This window comes from Protomyctophum parallelum (assembly GCF_964188405.1).
Source record: "Protomyctophum parallelum genome assembly, chromosome: 23".
NCBI classification, from domain to species: domain Eukaryota; kingdom Metazoa; phylum Chordata; class Actinopteri; order Myctophiformes; family Myctophidae; genus Protomyctophum; species Protomyctophum parallelum.
In genome coordinates, this window is record NC_139715.1 from 22,555,669 (window position 1) to 22,575,443 (window position 19,775).

General features: G+C 46.9%; 1 protein-coding gene across 2 annotated transcripts in view; it reads left to right on the forward strand.

Annotated features, from left to right (window-relative positions):
• LOC310854368 (sodium-driven chloride bicarbonate exchanger-like) overlaps window positions 1-19,775 on the forward strand; it is a 93,715-nt gene that overhangs the window by 67,527 nt on the left and 6,413 nt on the right. For both annotated transcript variants that reach the window (XM_083758968.1, XM_083758969.1), the window contains 9 exons: window positions 1,094-1,227; window positions 2,797-3,042; window positions 12,176-12,281; window positions 14,540-14,701; window positions 15,423-15,536; window positions 16,000-16,161; window positions 17,900-18,151; window positions 18,403-18,471; window positions 19,277-19,450. In XM_083758968.1, coding sequence (XP_083615094.1) covers window positions 1,094-1,227; window positions 2,797-3,042; window positions 12,176-12,281; window positions 14,540-14,701; window positions 15,423-15,536; window positions 16,000-16,161; window positions 17,900-18,151; window positions 18,403-18,471; window positions 19,277-19,450 — 1,419 coding nt within the window. The remainder of the gene's footprint in view (window positions 1-1,093; window positions 1,228-2,796; window positions 3,043-12,175; window positions 12,282-14,539; window positions 14,702-15,422; window positions 15,537-15,999; window positions 16,162-17,899; window positions 18,152-18,402; window positions 18,472-19,276; window positions 19,451-19,775) is intronic.

Below are 19,775 nucleotides of genomic sequence, written 5' to 3' on the forward strand. Positions count from 1 at the left end.
AAGATAGACAGGAAAGAGGGAGAGAGAGAGAAGGGGAGAGACACGCGGCAAAGGTCGTCATGAGCGGGACTCGAACACGCAACGCGCTGTCAGGCCAAATCCTATATGTGGCATGATGCGCCTGGACCGCTTGGCCAGCGGGCGCCCACTTTCATGGTTTTTCACACGGCACACAGAATTGCTCCCAGAATGCCCCTCTGTGAAGTTTTGAAGCTGCTGTGTTTTCTTTTCTTTTTTTGAACTCATTAACCCATTTTTGTCTGTCGGCTGGTCCTTTGGGCCGCCTCAGCTCCACGTCCACATCACACACTCATTTCATTCTCAGACCGCTCTATTTAATCTGGGAGTTTGCACTGCTCATTCCTGCTTGCTTTTGCTGCTGTCTTGCTGACACTGCTGCTCACCCTCCACCACCACCCCGTCTACCACCTGCTGTTTTGGATCGGCTGTTTATGTACGGCGGATTCCGGTCAGAGTACATAAAAGCCAACCATAATAAAGATTATATTTCTCGTTTTATATTCAATACAAATATATTTTATCCATTCATGAGTTGTCCTGACTGAACTGATAGCCAAAGATTGAAAAAGGGGGAAAGTAGTTCTGATCATGGTCAAATCAGTTGAATATCATCATCCTTTGTTTGCTTGGTTATTTTCTTAAGTTAACCCAAAATGTGATATCTGCCATGGTTGAAGTAGCTTTTGGGTAAGCCTGCAAAAAGACGTTGCAGATAACTGGAACAGTTGTTCTGTATAGTCCAGGGACCCCAGGGTTCCTTGAGGGGTTCCAAATGAACCTGTACAGGTCTGTAACTCTGAAAGTGTGCAAATGGAACCAAATGCACCGGGCCGTTACCGTCCATTTGGTTCCATTTGTACATTTGAGGGTCCTTGAAAATGTTCTCGAGAATCAGGTGTACTCGTACATGACATACATAATGTATTAATGCTGAAAGGATGGCACAGCACAAGACAGAGAGGAGGTTGTACTGTTGAATTATTTCCCAGCATGTCAAATTAAACATCGCATATCAAAACACTTGTGAATGTAAAAACAAACGATTGTTTTGTTGTTCTTTCCTGGTGTCCAGAGTGCTATCGAGTCGCTCTTCGGGGCGTCCATGACGGGCATAGCCTACTCTCTGTTCGCTGGGCAGCCTCTCACCATCCTGGGAAGCACGGGACCGGTGCTGGTGTTTGAGAAGATCCTCTTCAAGTTCTGCAAGTATGTCGCCTGCCTCTTTGTGGCTTCACCTTTAAATGCTGTTATCTTGTCCATCGGTGAGTAGTCTCGCTGACTCTATGCTCCCGTCTCGGTTGTGTTTGCAATGGCACTACAGTTCTGAGAGCACCGCGTCATGATTGATTGAAGATCTTTCCGGTCTGAGCAGCAAAGACGGCTTCCATTACTCGGCTCTTGGGAGCTGTAGTTCCAGACTCTATTTAGCATTCGGAGGTTGTGGAATAGTTGTCTGGCCACGCGAGACTAATCAGTGAGCACCGTTGTACCTCGCCGCACAACACTGTCGCACAAAAATAGCAAAAGTAGCCAAACTACAGGCTAACGAATCACGATGATTCGAACAATGTGGACCCTGTTGTAAACAAGTGTAATGCTTAATTGGGTCGTCCACTCACAGTTGACAGTCTTTGTATTGAGTTTGTGCTTAAAATGTACTGTAAATTCTACAAACTGTTAATAAATATTTCAATCAAAATTTCAATCAAAAGATGCAGCACGTTGTGAGCCTGTAGATCAGCTATTTAAAGAAATTAAAAATTTACATTTAAACAGTGGTGGAAAGTAACTAAGTAAATTAAGTACTGTTTTACTTCTACTCCACTACCTATCTCAGATGCAAATATGGTACTTTTACTCCACTACATTTATTTTTAAACTTTAGTTACTATAGTTACTTTGATTATTATTACCAAACATACATTACCCACTTCATCATTTATGCATTCTGGCCATTTGAAAATAGCTCATCTACAAGCTCATAATGCTTCGTGATGCGACGCATTGTGAGCCTGTAGATCTGCTATTTTCCAAATATTTGTATACATTAGAAAACCTGAAATGGGACAGTCTGGATAGCGAGTACTTTCTACTTTTGGTACGTTAAGTACATTTTGATGCCTGATACTTTTGTACTTTTACTCGAGCACATTTTGAATTCCTCACTTTTACTTGTAACGGAGTAGTTCTACATTGCCATATCGATACTTTTACTTAAGTAAAACAATTATCGTACTTTATCCCCACCACAGCACCACTGCATTTAAAGCAAAAATAAATGATGACATTCGATTCAAATCTACGGTCTCTGTGGCTGATGTCCTCTTCTTCCACCCAGTGTTGTTTTTGGCAGCAAATTTCAATTTTAGTTTAGTCATAGTCTTTGGACTGAAACTTCATTTAGTTTTAGTCACATTTTAGTCACCTGGAATGTCTTAGTGTTAGTCTAGTTTTAGTCGACTAAATCTACAGTTGATTTAGTCGACTAAAATGTATTTTGGCGGGTCTTGATGCCGTCGTAATGAGTGTTTTTACAACCAACCAAGTGTAAAATGACTTATACTGGATCTCTTGTCCACTAGTCCCTTCCTAACATTTTAGTCTAGTTTTTATTTGTCGACGAAATTGTCAGTATATTTAGTCTTAGTTTTAGTCATCGTAGCTTAGTTTTCATTTAGTTTCCATTTGTTTTTGTCAGTGAAAAAAGGTAGTCGACGAACATTTTTCGTCTTAGTTTTAGTCGACGAAAACAACACTGTGTTCCACCCCATGCAGGGAGTACGGCCTGTCCTACCTCTCGCTGAGGGCCTGCATCGGCCTCTGGACGGCCTTCTTCTGTCTGCTCCTGGTGGCCACGGACGCCAGCTCGCTGGTCTGCTACATCACGCGCTTCACGGAGGAGGCGTTCGCCGCGCTCATATGCATCATCTTCATCTACGAGGCGCTGGAGAAGCTGATCCACCTGGGGGTGCACTACCCCATCAACAAGCACAACGACCTGCAGAAGCTCACCATGTACTCGTACGTATACTGTGTAGTGCAGCGCTTGCACTACAAGCGCTGTACTCGTACCATGTACTCGTACCAGTCCTTGACTGACTGGCTTCAGTCAGTCAAGGAGTCATCTTACGTTCCTTGAACGTAAGATGAAGCCAGTCAGTCCTTGAATTGACGTAAGATGAATTGACGTAAGATGAAGCCAGTCAGTCCGCCATCTTTCTAGATCCGTTTGGGCCCAGCTGGCCATTGGCTGGCCCCAAGGGGCCAGTGAGGCACTCCAACATTGAAGCGCTGGGCCCTAGTGGTAAGAGGAAGGACTGCAGGCGGACCCGTGGATTCATGACGAGGAAACCAGCTGGGCTTTAACATTGAACTTTTACTCTTTTATGGTTTTAGGTTGTTTTATTAATGTCCATTTTTATATCCCTTTTACCATTGGGTTTTAGAGGAGTTTCGGACCATGGTTTAGGTATGCGGTCTAGTCTAACTTGGACTCAGGGGGGTGGACGCCTCTGCCTTGCATTGTCCCCAGTGAATAGGCAGTTTGCCCTTCACTGGTAACCCTATTTTTGAATTATTTTTAAATATATGAAGGTATTGTGGGCTGGGCTTTTTACAAAAAAGCCCCCCTTTTAAATACATACATACATACATACCTACATACATACATTTCAGAAGTTTTAGCAGTTTTTAAGGACCCACTTTTAGGCCAGTGCACCAGAGCAAGCTCTTGCCTTTTTTTTTAAACCCTACCCATTTTAACCAAATACATACATACATACATACATACATACATACATACATACATACATACATACATACATACATACATACATACATACATACATACATACATACATACATACGCTTATGGCAGTCCGTCGATGTCGACGATGATGTTGCTCCAAATTGGATTTGTGATTATTGTTGTCTGTCGTCTGTGCATAGCCAGGTGGCTGTTCAGACCGATGTGTGATCCGCAGACTTTGTCACAGGAGGGGCAGGGGAAGGCAGCAGTGGTGGTCGGTGGACCTTTTGGCACGTTGGTGCCTCTGTGCACGCCGCTGTACTCTCCTCTCTGTGAGCTTCTCCTGAAGACGAGTGATTCCCTGGTGACAGGTAGAGCTCCAGGTGTGGCGATCAACAGCCAGGGACTCTAGTGCTGGTGGTTTGATGTCACACTTCTTCAGGAGGGTTTTGATGTGGTCCTTGTACCTCTTTTTCGCTCTCCCAGCAGACCTTTGACCCCCAGCAGACCTTTGACCAGCTAGAAGCTGGCCATACAGGATCTGTCGGGGTCGGCGGTGGGCTGGCATACGGATCACATGCCCGACCCATCTGAGGTGTTTTTGGCCAAGGAGCGCTGTGATGCTGGGTGTGTTGGTCCGGTCATCAATTTCAATATAAGGCACCCTGTCTGCCCAGGTCAAACCCAGAATCCTTTGGAGGCAGAAGATGTGGAAGGCCTCTAGACTATTTGTGTGCCTCTGGTACGGTGTCCAGGTTTCTGAACTGGAGAGCAGTGTGGAGAGGCAGACTGCCTTGTACACAGCTGCCTTAGTGGAGATGGTGAGGTTCCTGTTCTGGAAAACCCTGGCACCACTCAAAAATGGTGCTATTTTATCATGTTTATCACATTAGTGAGGACCAAGACTATATTGTGTGTGCAGTGTGCACCTGTTTGTTTTTGAGGAAGCGTGTACTCTCACACTATATTGTGTGTGCACCTGTTTGTTTTTGAGGAAGCGTGTACTCTCACACTATATTGTGTGTGCACCTGTTTGTTTTTGAGGAAGCATGTACTCTCACACTATATTGTGTGTGCACCTGTTTGTTTTTGAGGAAGCATGTACTCTCACACTATATTGTGTGTGCACCTGTTTGTTTTTGAGGAAGCATGTACTCTCACACTATATTGTGTGTGCACCTGTTTGTTTTTGAGGAAGCATGTACTCTCACACTATATTGTGTGTGCACCTGTTTGTTTTTGAGGAAGCGTGTAGTCTCACACTATATTGTGTGTGCACCTGTTTGTTTTTGAGGAAGCATGTACTCTCACACTATATTGTGTGTGCACCTGCGGAAACCCATGCACATGCCAAGAGGACTACAGTTTATTCCACCATCAAAGGACACATGGGGCCATAGTTACTGCCGGTGGTGGAAAGTAACTAAGTGCATTTACTCAAGTGCTCCACTTAACACTACGGATGCCGCCAGCATCTTTCAAAATATAAGCGCTAGAGTGCCAGCAGATTTTACTCTGAAAGGGTCCCCCTTCCGTTCCCCACCAAAACCGGGAGGCATAATCTTCCGTTCTTACCTCACGCTGGTCACACTAAAGTCTCTCTAGAAGCGTTTATATTCCAAACGAGAGGCATGTTGAGGTCATAAATGAAGACAGAACATTGTCCTTCTGGTGAAAACCATGGAGCGCTCCCTATAGATTAGTTACGAGACATTCTTTTGGAGCCGTAAACAAGGAAGTGAACGGCAGCGTGCATGCGCGAAACAACGATTTAGATTTATTTTTTTATATCAATAAAAAGCCCTAAAGATGTGTATACACGTCCAAGGGCTCCTGCGGTATGATTAGAAACGACGCCTATACATATCTTTAGCAAAGATTGTGCAGTTTTGAGCTACTTTTACTTTACTGGAGTATTTCCAATTTTCAGTACTTTTACTTACTTACTTTTTCTACTCCACTACATCTCAGAGGCAAATATTGTACTTTTTACTCCATTACAATTATTTGAAAACTTTAGTTACTAATTACTTTGTACATTTGTATTATTATTACAAAACGTACAATAACCACTTTAGCCCTATTTACATTTCGGCCATTTGGAAATAGCTGATCTACAAGCTCACAATGTGTCGCATCACGACACATCTGCTATTTTCAAAACATTTATATACATTTGAAAGGTAGAAATTGGACATTCTCCACAATGAGTACTTTTATTTTGGTACTTTAAGTACTTTTTGAAGTTTTAGTTGTTAACGTTAGTTCAACTTAGAGCTGTAATGCTCCATCATCCGTCTGCTCCAATCAGATCTGCGTTACCTTGTCCGCACCCCTTTATAAACGGTCCTCACTTCCCTTCGCTCATCTGTGCTTCCGTTCAGGTAGTCAGGTAAACGCCCATCGATCATGTCAGATCCAGATGACAGCACCTCTCACCGCCGCAGCTCCAGGCTTGCTGCCGCCGAGTACGTCTCCTGGCCAGACGAACTTATTTACGCCGCGCTCTCCGGCCACGGCATCGTTCCCGAACGGGGCCTAACCCACTCTCAGCTAGTGGATCTCCTTCTCGCCACCATCGAGTCCTCGCAGACTCAGCAGCACGAGTCCCCCAGCCAAGGCAAGAGTAAGGGTAAAAAGAAAAATGCAACCCCGCGTTCAGCCGAGCTCACCCAGGACGAACCCGGCGGCTCCCAGGCCTACGCTGGCCCCGTTCAAGATCCGCATTCGCCGCCATCTCACGACTCCACCGCCCTGCTGCTGTCAGCCATGGCCACCCTGGCCAGCGCAGTCGGGGCACTCGAATCACGGCTCTCTCAGCAAGCGCCCGTGCTCCCTCCTCCAGCGGCCGGCAGCGCCACGCTCTCGTCCTCTTTTCCTCCTCCAAACAACCCAGTGCCACCCCACCCGCGGTCCGGGTTCACACTCTCCTCCGCCCAGCCAGTTGCCCCTGCCGGTAATTATTTCATTTCTCCCTTTTCCGCCATTTCCTCTCACCTCAGAGCCCAAATAACCGAAGGGAAGGACGTTAACCTAGCCTCTCTCATCCTCCCCACTCCCGAATGCGACAGAAAGCTGGTAGGCTCCGACCAGCTCTCTGCCGTGTTCCGCGCCTCCGATCCCCGCCTTAACCGTTCCCTCGACTTCTGCGACTTCGTCATAGCCTTCGGCCTGTTTAGGGACACCCTGTGTGATGCCTTCCCAGAGCGTAGATCCGAGTTAGACTCCTACCTCGCTCTCATTAGCGAAATCAAACGTAGATACGGCGGCCCCATGTTTTACGATTATCATAAAGCCTTCTCAGCTAAAGCGGCTAACTTCCTCGCTCGCTTCAATTCTAGACTCAACTGGGCGTGCCTAGACACAGAGCTGCTCATTCTGCACGTAGGCGGCCACAGGGCCCTTACCTGCCATCTGTGCAACCAAGTAGATCACTCCGCCGAATCATGTCCCAATTCCGTGTTTCTCGCTCCCTCTGTGAAAAAAGAAAACCGCCCAAAAACTTCGAATCCTTCCGCCTTCGATTCTCAAGATCCCTACCCCCAGGACCAGCCCCCCCCGGGCCAGAGGGACTCCCGCGGAAGAGAGGTGACTTTCTTTAACAACATGCCCATATGTAATAACTTTAACGAAAATGTCTGTACTTTCGGTAAATGCCAATTCTCTCACGTCTGTAGCTACTGCAAAGACCCCCACCCAAAGTCCGTGTGCCCGAGGCGAACCCGCCCTCCGAGGGATGCCAGCAGGGAGGGTCCATCTCACAAAACTCCTCGATACTCCAAACCATTCTAAGTAGCCACCCCTCCACCCCCATCCACATTCACGCTTTATCCGCCGCTCTATCATCTCACCCCGACCCAGTATTCACGGACTATCTTCTCACAGGCTTATCGCAAGGTTTCCGCGTCGGCGTTCTCTCACCCCTCACTCACTCTCACGTGTTTCCTAATCTCCAATCTGCCCTGTCAGAACCAGAAATAGTCGCTTCTCTCCTGGAGAAAGAGGTTCTCAAAGGCTTCATGGTAGGGCCCTACCCCACCCCGCCTTTCAATCCGTTTCGCAGCAATCCCATCGGGATCGCTACGCGAAAGTATTCAGGGAAAAAACGTTTAATCATAGATCTGTCAGCCCCCCGTCACGACCTGTGCCCCAGCGTAAACTTCATGATTCCGCTCGAAAACTTTTCTCTGCATTACGCTTCTATCGACGACGCAATAAAACTCATTAAAATAGCAGGCCAAGGCGCTTGGTTGGCAAAAGCAGATATCACAGACGCCTTTAAAGTAATGCCAATCCATCCGTCCCAGTGGTCCCTTTTCGGCGTTAAATGGGAGAACTTGTTTTATTTCGCCACTCGCTTAACGTTTGGCTGTAGAAGCAGCCCCCACATTTTTAACCAGCTTTCGGAGGCGCTCTGCTGGGTTCTGCTGAACGTTAACCGTCTACCCTTCGTCCTCCACCTTCTCGACGACTTTCTGTTAATAGATTTTCCCTCCCAGTCCCCCCCCACCAGCCTCCGTTCACTCAAAGAAACGTTTAACGCCCTAGGGGTTCCCCTCTCGTCCGAAAAAACAGTCGGCCCGGCCAAGTCCGTCGAGTTTCTCGGCATCCTCCTAGACTCCGTAGAAATGAAAGCTTCCCTCCCGTTGGAAAAGCTAACTCGTGTCAAAGAATTAATCCAGAGCGCCGCTTCACCGCGCACCAAGCGCCAGCTGCTTTCACTTCTGGGTCATTTTAATTATGCAATCAAAATAATTCCCCAGGGCCGCTCGTTCATATCCCGGCTGCTGGAGCTGGCTAGCAGCGTCGATTCCCTCAGCGACGTAGTTGTTCTAGACGCAGGCTGTCAGTCCGATCTCTCATTTTGGTCAAAGTTATTGCAAGATTGGAACGGTATTTCCCTCTTCTATCACGACCCCGTAACTCCGGCTCACGAAATGCACTTATTCACCGACGCGGCGCCTTCTGCAGGTTTTGGGGGGATCTTCCAAAGGGAATGGTTCTCCGACAGATGGCCCGTCGAACTAACTCAGCCACCGGTTTCTATAGCCCACTTCGAACTGTACCCCATCGCCGTAGCCTGCAAGCTCTGGGGGTCCCGCTGGGCTCGCAAGCGTATAGTGTTCAACTGCGACAATGAGGCCACAGTCTTCGTCATAAATAAAGGCCGCTCCTCCTCCAATCAGATCATGCCCCTTATGAGATTCATCACCTGGTCCTCCGTCATGCTCAACTTCACGGTCCGCGCAGCTCACGTCCCCGGCCACCTTAACAATATCGCCGACTGCCTCTCTCGTTTCAAACTCCAGGAGTTCCACCGGCGATGCCCTTCCGCCAAGCCACTCCCCCTGATCTGCCCGGCGCACCGAGAACTGGTTCTGTCCTGATGCCCCACATCCATCACCTCCGTGCTCTCACCAACATCTATATTAAATCCGCTTTCTCCCCCGCCACTGTTTCCTGCTATGCCTCGGCCTGGCGCAAGTTCGGTCAGTTCTGCGCCTGTCACTCCCTTCCCCTCTTCCCAGTACTAGTCTCGACCGTCGCCCCTTTTCTCACTTTTAATTTCAAGTTTAACCACCTCAGCCACAGCTATATGAACAGCCTATTAGCAGGGGTCCAGTTCCACGCCCGCCTTCATGACCCCTTTTTCCCTAGCCTGTTCACCAACCAATATATCAAACTCCTCCTAAAGGGCTTTCAGCGATCGTCACGCCACGCCCCAGACCAGCGTCTCCCCATTACTCTAAACATTCTCCACTCCCTCGTCTCGGAACTCAGGAAAGGAGTCTTCACTCCGTATTTAGACCTCCTCCTCGAAGCCGCCCTTCTCCTCGCCTTCTATGGATTCCTTAGAGTAGGCGAGTTCACAACCAGGTCCACGGCGTTCGACCCCTCCAGAGACGTCTGCGTCTCCGACCTGCGCTTCACCCCCACCTGCTTCAACCTATCTCTGAAACACTCAAAAGCCGACCGTGACCACAGAGGCTGCCTCGTCTCGGTGGCCAAGGTCCCCGGCAGCTTCTGCCCCTTCTCCTCCATGCTGCGCTTCCTCTCCGCCAGAAAACGCTCCTCCGGCCACCTTCCTCTCTTCAGCCTCCCGAATGGTCTCCCTCTCCACCAGCACGCCTTCACCTCTCACCTCCGCTCCCTGCTCCAAAGATGTGGCCTCCCGCCTGACCGTTACTCCAGCCACTCTCTGAGGATCGGCGCCGCCACCACCGCTGCTGCCAGCGGCGTCTCTGTCCCGACCCTGCGGGCCCTGGGCAGATGGTCGTCCAACGCCTTCTCCTCCTACGTTAGACCTTCCTCCGCCTCCGTGCTCGATGCCCAGAAGTCCATGGCGTCCTCCAGCGCGGTACCTACATTGACTGGTGGATGTGTCGGGTGGCGGGTACCTCCTCTTCTGCCCACTTCTAAACATGTGCTCCCTCTCCAGGACGCCCATGACTCACTTCCTCCTAAACGACGGTCGACCCGTCCTCCGGCCACACGGGCCTCCTCCGCCGGGAGTCTCCCTGTCTCACCACCATCGCCAGGTGAACCAAAGTTCTCGCCACTGCTCCTTCTCGCAACCCTCTGCCGAGAGGTCGTCCACTCCTACGCTACTAACCCCACTCTCTCTTTTCCATCCGCCTCTGCAAGGTCCCATCTCCGCAGGCTCCTCTCTCTCTCCTCCAGGCCCCAGGCGGTCCAATGGCGCCCTAGGGCAACCCAAGCGGTAAACGACCTCCAGGTATGTTCTTTAAATTCCTTTTGGGGGGCAGGCTCAAGAGCCCCCCCTGCCTCCGCCAGGCAGGATCCGAACCGAGGCTCTGGTCCGTCCCCAGGGGGCCCACGCCAAAGCTCCTCCACTGTCTCCTCCTCGTACCGTCATCATTCTGTTATCATTCTGTTATCATACTGTCAGTCACTTCTCTGTCCATTCACTCAATCCCAGCTCCATACTGTAATCAATTCATCTGCAATAAATCTCACCTCCAACCTCCACCCTCCGTCTTAAGTGTAAGCTCGTTAAGAGTTGAAGTTTTAGTTGTTAACGTTAGTTCAACTTAGAGCTGTAATGCTCCATCATCCGTCTGCTCCAATCAGATCTGCGTTACCTTGTCCGCACCCCTTTATAAACGGTCCTCACTTCCCTTCGCTCATCTGTGCTTCCGTTCAGGTACCCGCCACCTCCCCGACGACCGCCCAGCAGCAGGCTCCACCAGGTCGGCCCCAGGGGGGCAGGCTCAAGAGCCCCCCCTGCCTCCGCCAGGCAGGATCCGAACCGAGGCTCTGGTCCGTCCCCAGGGGGCCCACGCCAAAGCTCCTCCACTGTCTCCTCCTCGTACCGTCATCATTCTGTTATCATTCTGTTATCATACTGTCAGTCACTTCTCTGTCCATTCACTCAATCCCAGCTCCATACTGTAATCAATTCATCTGCAATAAATCTCACCTCCAACCTCCACCCTCCGTCTTAAGTGTAAGCTCGTTAAGAGTTGAACTTTTGTGCGTTCACTCAAGTACATTATGAATTCCGGACTTTTACTCGTAGCGGACTACAGTAGTTCTAATCTACATTGCAGTATTGATTATTTTTCTTAAGTAAAACATTTGAGCATTTTTTCCGCCACTGATCAAAGGACAGACAGAGCTATAGTCACTGCTCTCCATCCAGCTTTTATAATGATGGGTTTATGTGGAATAATGTTTAAGCTCACCCGTGTGTTAAGAGCCGTGTGTTGAGCTGTTAATGTATAGGGGATGAAGAGGCCCTCTTCTTGAGTATTAAGGCAGTGACGTATGGTATTTGATCAAAATGTCATGGTAAGTTGTGGAGCGAACACTTTCCCCTATGCATTGCAGGGTAGGAATGTGTGATGCTCAAATGATGCAGCCTGTGAGCTAGCTCAGGCAGATGTCACACACACACACACACACACACACACACACACACACACACACACACACACACACACACACACATCACCACCATGGCTGTTGTTATGTAACTGTGACGTGTTAACCCATTCTGACCTGAGATCAGATTAAAAGAATGTCTGTTTGAAAATGACAGTTTTCTGAAAAAGCTATGTTTCTATTGTCAGTCGTTCTTCGATTTTTCAAAAATAGCAGAACTACAAGCTTGTAGCTCGCCACTCTGTGGCGCGCTATGAGCTTGTAGATCTGCTATTTTTAAATAGCTAAAGCATAAGGTAATGCTAACACTAAAACGGGTTCCTGCCTAAAATGGGCAACTGAACAGTTTGGCGGCCTATTTAAGCTCGCCTCCTTCCATTGTTGCTGCTCCTCACTGCAATGGACCCTATGAAGCCCCTAAAAACCTTTTAGAGGCTAAGCGAGGTGTGTGTGTGGGTATGTGTGTGCGTGTGCACATGCGTGTGCGTGTGCCCTCCACAGATGTGCGTGCGTGGAGCCCAGTGACCCCAGCAATGAGACACTGCTTGATTGGAGGAGCAGGAACATCACACCCTCTGAGGTGAACTGGACCACGCTGGAAGTTCACGTAAGGAGACTTTTCATCATTTGAGTCAGTGGTGGAAAAAGGTACTCCAATGTCTTACCTAACTAAAAGTATCAATAGGCTACAGCACTACAGCATTGTAGAAATGAATACTCCGTTACAAGGAAAAGTGTGAACTGAATGCGAAGGGGGATACTAGGGGAATGCTATAGAGCGTCGCAGTCCCCACTGCATTTTTCCCATTTCCATAGACATTTCAAAAAGTATTTATTTAAAGACCTTATAAGCGTCGTACGAAGCCAACTCGAGTCGTGACAAATCATGACAACAAACACAATATTTTGGACCAAACAAATAATTACAAAGAAGAAAAACAACAAAAAAAGTGTGTTTATTGTCACGATTTGCGACGCTCTATACTGTGTGTTGTAGGCTCAATATCTCCGTTTGTTACGCGCCCTTCACATTCAATAGATCCCGTGATCTTTTGTGGCCAGAAAAGGAATGACTATAGTAAAAAAGAATAAAGAAATCGCCGTAAAAGTTTGTAAAAAAATTAATTCATACTTTACAGTAGCCAGTTGTTCGAATGCCCCCTGTCAAAAATAGCTAACATCGTTAAAACTCTCAGAGTTAAATGAGGACTGGCTTTTACCAGTGGTGGAAAATGTACTCACATGTTCTACTTGAGTAAAGTATCAAAACTGCAATGTAGAAATACTCCATTACAAGTAAAAGTCCGGAATTCTAAATTTACTTGAGTAAAAGTACAAAAGTATCAGCATCAAAATGTACAAAATACTACTCATTATGCAGAATGTCCCATTTCAAGTTTTCAAATGTATAAAAATCTTTTGAAAATACCAGATCTAAAGCACACAATGCGTTGCGATGCGACACCTTGTGTGCTTGTAGATCGGCTTCAAATGGCTGAAATGTGTGTATAGGGCTGAAGAGGTTAACGTATGTTTTTTAATATTAATATTAAACAATATCAGTATTGGAATTTGAAATTAGTCAATTAAAGTGCAAATGCCTCAACATTTTACTTTTGTGCAGTACTTAAATAAATGCAATTTAGTTGCTTTCTACCACTGGCTTTTACTCACACATACAGGGTCGTCAGCAACGAACCAGCCATGCAGGAAAGGGCTGTGGGGGTTTAATTTCACAAGGTTTAACTGTGCAAAATCAGCCCGCGAACAGATTGTAGAGAGCACATTGTCCTGCTGTCGGCCACCGACTGGCAGCATGCTGCATGTCTCCTACGCTCTGGCCAAATGTAAGCTCTGTCGCCATGTGTGACAGTGTGGCGCACGCCGAAAATAGCCGGCGCGTTGTGAGCTTGCGGGTTGGCTCTTTTCGGCGTGCAAAGTGGTATGTATCGAAGCGCACACGCACGTGCACGTACACACACTCTCTCTCTGTCTCTCTCTCTCTCTCTCTCACACACACACACACACACACACACCTGAATTTGAAATGTGTAATTTAATCATTTAATCATTACGAATGTATCTGCATTATGTAATATTTTATAATGTTCACGTTGCTTTTAAAGACGTTTAAGGAGTCGAGCCGCATTCGTCGCTGCCAAATGGTCTATACTGCACGATTACAGAAGGAAACAATACTTTGTTTTGTTTAGACAGTAATCTGTCTGAATGCGGCCATGGCTGCCCACAATGACCTCCATCAGCTTACAAACATAGCCTACATAAAAAACAGCCAAATCTTCATTGAGATACTGTAATAGGCACTTCGTTCTCCATCACTGCTCCTGCAGGACTATTAGGTGCTCCATAAGTAATATAATAGTTATAGTGATGTAGGCTGTGGCCCCCAATGCCCTACATCCCTGTTCTGAACTACAGGCCCCTACATCCCTGTTCTGAACTATAGACTAACAGTGCTGTAGGGGCCTGTGGCCCCCAAGGCCCCTACATCCCTGTTAGTCTAGGGCCTGTGGCCCCCAAGGCCCCTACATCCCTGTTCTGAACTATAAACTAACAGTGCTGTAGGGGCCTGTGGCCCCCAAGGCCCCTACATCCCTGTTCTGAACTATAGACTAACAGTGCTGTAGGGGCCTGTGGCCCCCAAGGCCCCTACATCCCTGTTAGTCTAGGGCCTGTGGCCACCAAGGCCCCTACATCCCTGTTCTGAACTATAGACTAACAGTGCTGTAGGGGCCTGTGGCCCCCAAGACCCCTACATCCCTGTTAGTCTAGGGCCTGTGGCCCCCAAGGCCTTTCATCGCTGTAAAACATAATCTGTGTTTTACTGCTGCCCCCTGCCTGCAGGACTGTGAGCTGCTCCATGGGGACTTTGTGGGCGAGGCCTGTGGCCCCCACGGCCCCTACATCCCTGACGTGCTCTTCTGGTGCGTTGTCCTCTTCTTCTCCACCGTCTTCATGTCTGCCTTCCTCAAGGAGTTCAAGTTCAGCCGCTACTTCCCCACCAAGGTACGCACGCACTGCGACGCACACACACACACACACACACTGTATAGGCAAACTCTCTGTAACCACCCTAACTCTTAATCTTTGTGTAGTACAAAAATTGCCGATTTGCTCGTCTACATATGACGTAAATTCTCCATTCATTGTCAATGGCATATAGGAGGGCTCACAAATAATCTGTATAAACCTATTAAGCAGGGTCACCACAGATATAAAAAATGTAGCTACAGGCCAGTAGGAAATGTTTTTTATTAAGTGGCAACAAGAATACACCTCATGCTCTCTCTCTCTCTCTCTCTCTCTCTCTCTCTCCCTCTCTCTCTTTCTCCCGCTCTCTCTCTTAATACATACTAATTAATTCAAGTCACCCTGAGGTGGATGCTAGACGTGTTGCTGTAATGTCACAAGCAGCCAAGCTGATTGCTTATTCTGCCACAGACTGTGAAAATAAATGGGAATCATTTTGCGATCAAGCTGCCCTCTGTTGGTCATCTCCTGGGAATACTCCTGCAGTCTGTGTGTGGCCCAGTTCTATTTGCACTATTTCTAGGATTTATCATTGAGAGAGGACATTTGGTTGTGTGGCAACTGTGATGTCATTGTACAGTGCAACAGCACTCCCTTGTGGTGTTAAAAGTATACTGCAGTCAATGTGTGTGTGTGTGTGTGTGTGTGTGTGTGTGTGTGTGTGTGTGTGTGTGTGTGTGTGTGTGTGTGTGCGCAGGTGCGGGCTTGCATCAGTGACTTTGCGGTCTTCATCACAATCTTCACCATGGTGTTAATCGACTATTGCCTGGGCATTCCCTCACCAAAGCTGCAGGTCCCCAGCAACTTCAAAGTAAGTGCAAACAGGGATTTTATGCTGAGGAATTACATGTTCAGTTTTTGTCCATTCGTTGAATCACAACAATACTTGTATGCACTTAATATGAGTTTTCTTCGACGGGTGGCTGGCATCTCTCTTAGAGATAGGGTGACAAGTTCAATCACGCGAGAGAGACTTGGAGTAGAGTCGCTGCTTCTTCGCCTGGAAAGGAGCCAGCTTTGGTGGTTCGGCTATATATAATCGGCTATTTTCTAAAGATGTTTGTACATTTGAAAACTTGAAATGGGACATCCTACATAATGAGTACTTTAGGTATACTTTGCCCCTTTTGTTTTTACTTTAAGAGTACATCTTGACGCCAATAATTTGTATTCAAGTAAATCTTGAATTCCGGACGTTTACCTTGTAACAAAGTATTACTAAAAAGTAAGTAATAAAAAAAAACATGCATACTTTTTCCACCACTGTCTTCTAGCCAACCAGAGATGACCGTGGCTGGCTCATCAACCCTGTGGGTCCGAACCCCTGGTGGACGACCATCATCACCTGCATCCCTGCTTTGCTCTGCACAATCCTCATCTTCATGGACCAGCAGATCACTGCCGTCATCATCAACAGGAAAGAGCACAAGCTTAAGGTGCAGGACAAGAGTTCTTACCTTTGAGTTTGTAAAAGTTCACAGTGGAAAATAGGTGGCGGAGAAAAAATAAATGACCAACCTTTGGTCGTTTTTAAAACCCTCTCCAAAAAGCACCTGTTTGCAGTTTTCTACATCTAAGGACCCACGAAGCGCTTCTTCTGAACACAAGCTGTAGTGTTTTTTTTTCCCGACGTGCACCTGACTTCACCCCTCATTTTACCGAGTCCGACCCGTTCCGAAAACATTTTCAAATAGTTAAACCAAACCCAAAAGGATCTGTGACAATTTCGTCCGATTCCGACCTGTTCCGAGATTTCTTTCAAATGGCGGCGCCGATCCCGACCGAGATCCGATTATTTCCGACATTCCGAGAGACCCGACCCAGCCAGGCAGACATAAATGTGGACTTTATGAAATAATATAGCGGACGTATTGACCAATTACCATTTTATGATTAAAGCGAGAGAGAGACAGAGAGAGAGAGAGGTTCCACCATTAGCTGCAGCGGAGGAGCACTGGGAGGTCTAAAGAGAGACTTGTCTCTTCTCTTCTCCTCAGCGTGCGTGCATTTACACAATCATCAGAGTTTTAGCAGATGCATGTACCGGTCTTGGCTGAATGGAATATTAACAAGGCGCCACACTCAATGCACTTATATTAACAGGAGAGTTGTCATCTTATATTAATTCGCTTTGAGCTTTGCTAGTTTGCAACACTGTTGTCGGGATCCGTGATACAATTGAACACCAGTGTTTTCATTCAAATCAGCGCAAGGCAAACCAGGGCGGGGCTTGCCTTGCGCTGCTGATCCTAAACCAGCATTATCATCACACAAGTAACACAGCCGTTCATGTCGCTGCAACACCAACCTGATCCTAGGTGAGCCTAAATTATCTCCGGTCCACTCGGTATCCGGTTCCGGTGCGATGAAAAAAACAGGAAGAAAGTGAAAAGTGAAAAGTCTGCTGGCTTATGATGTCTATGGGAACAGAGTGTTTAGAATCCTAATATCTCAGATCTTCTTCCAGGCTGTGTTTCTGATCAAAACAAGTTTGATTTGCGGCTCATTTTCACAAACGATTTGATAGCCGGTTACAAAATGTATGTTTTGGGTGAATTAAATAACATGTATATGTTACATAGCGATTTTTCACGTCCTGTTTCTCCGTTTCCATGTGAAACGGCTTTAAAAATAAGACAGTTAACATTTAAGTGAACGGTGGCAGTCTTCGAGTTTACATTCAGCCATCAGATGGCGGTGTTGGAGACGAATGACATACTATAGCAGTCGTTCTCAAATCTTTATTTGAAAACGTATTATTTGGTAAATAGCAGATTTACAAGCTCCCAACACGTTGAGACTTTTTCAAATAGCCTATACACGTGTACAGAGGTGGTTATACTGATTTGTATGCTATATTAACTAATTTAACTCCCTCATGGACCCCTATGATTATCAAGTAGGACAATAATTTACGAAAGAAAAAATCGCTAAAAGTTAAAATATGGTGATAGGATGTTTCTGCTCGACAGCAATGATAAACTACAGTAGTTTGGGAAAGGCTGCTCTAACCATGCCTGGGTCTGCTGTGCTCCTCTGACTGCTGGTCCTTTCCACAGAAATGCTGTGGCTACTACCACCTGGACCATTTTGTTTGCGGTGGTCGTGATGCAGCATGGGGGGCGTCAGGGCGTGTACTTTATTTGAAGTGTGGTCCCTGCTGTTCCCAAACAGAAAGGCTGCGGCTACCACCTGGACCTGTTTGTGGTGGGCGTTATGCTGGGTGTGTGCTCCGTCATGGGGCTGCCGTGGTTCGTGGCGGCCACCGTGCTCTCCATCTCGCACGTCAACAGCCTGAAGCTGGAGTCGGAGTGCTCGGCGCCCGGGGAGCAGCCCAAGTTCCTGGGCATCCGCGAGCAGCGCTTCACCGGCCTCATGATCTTCACCCTGATGGGCTGCTCCGTGTTCATGACCTCCATGCTGAAGGTATACTGAAGGTCTCAGTCGCCTCGGCAACGCTTTGCTCCCGCGTCGTGACGTCATTTCAGTTTCTTCATGACATTAGTGGAAAGAAAACATTGACATTGTTTTTAATTCATGACAAAGGTTGCTTTTTAAGCTTTTTATAACAATAATTAAAAATGTAATGTGGGACCCAGACCAGTTTCTACAAATCTTTCTGTCTTCTAAATCTTGACAGTTTTCCAAAAAAACTGGTGATATATTTTTCTCCCCAGTTCATCCCCATGCCAGTACTGTACGGGGTGTTCTTGTACATGGGTGCGTCGTCACTGAGGGGCATCCAGGTAAGCTTCATGTATTTAGTTTTTGTGATCAATATTTTATTAGGTTTCCCACACACAAACAACACAAATTAACAATAACCAATAAATATAACAAACACAATAGACAAAATGTGGCAACAAACAAGAACAGACTAAACTAAAAGGGAGGGCCGGAGGCTGTGCTATGCATGCACAAAATGAAACCACGTGAGCAGTAACCAGTAGTCTGTCATTACGAAGCATTAGCATAGAGACGGAATCTATCCCCCTCCCCACCCCCAATACAAACTGACTGACTGCAAAAATAACCTTAATATTAGAGAACATATATCATAAATTAATACTGAAACCAGATATAATCATTAAGGAAAGTTCATGCATGTACTATGTGTACTATGTAAACTCTTCATTTCCATTAAAAACAAAGTTTTCTTCTTTTGTTTATATCATTTGGAGACCCCCCCCCCCCTGTCTTATTGTATCATTAATGCAGTGAAGAACAACATCATCAAGTGTCTGTTAGAATAAAAACAAGACAGGCTTCCTTGTTCTACTTAGCTTTATGGCTTTTAGAGGTTATTCATCTATTTATCAACTAATCTTTGGCAAGGGTTAGGTGCCTTGCAAAAAGTATTCAACCCCCTTAAAGGCTATCAGATTTGTCTGGATTGCAAATGATACTTTGACATACAGTATTTATTCCAGTCAGCAGAAACCTACATTTTGCTCCAATCTGACAGCAGAAACTTGTCCCTCATTTTAGCTGGGTCACTTTAAATGTTTCAGACAAACCTCAGACATGCTTTGTACTTCTCTGTCCGTGCAGTTCTTTGATCGCCTGCGTCTGTTCAGCATGCCCGCCAAGCACCAGCCTGACTTCATCTACCTGCGTCACGTTCCCCTACGGAAGGTACACCTCTTCACCATCGTCCAGCTCACCTGTCTGGTCCTTCTCTGGGTCATCAAGACCTCCAAGGCCGCCATCGTCTTCCCCATGATGGTAACACTGTGTGTGTGTGTGTGTGTGTGTGTGTGTGTGTGTGTGTGTGTGTGTGTGTGTGTGTGTGTGTGTGTGTGTGTGTGTGTGTGTGTGTGTGTGTGTGTGTGTGTGTGTGTGTGTGTCTGTTTGTCTGTGTGTCTGTGTGTCTGTGTGTCTGTGTCTGTGTGCGCACTGTACTTGCTAATAGGGATCTTTTTTTACCAGTTTTTGTATCATTGCTGTCATGGCCGTACCTTACATTTGTTGTAGACAGTAGAGCTATACATGATAAAGATAAAAGACGTGATTTTGATCACGTCATCACAACAAAACAGTCGGTTTTCGA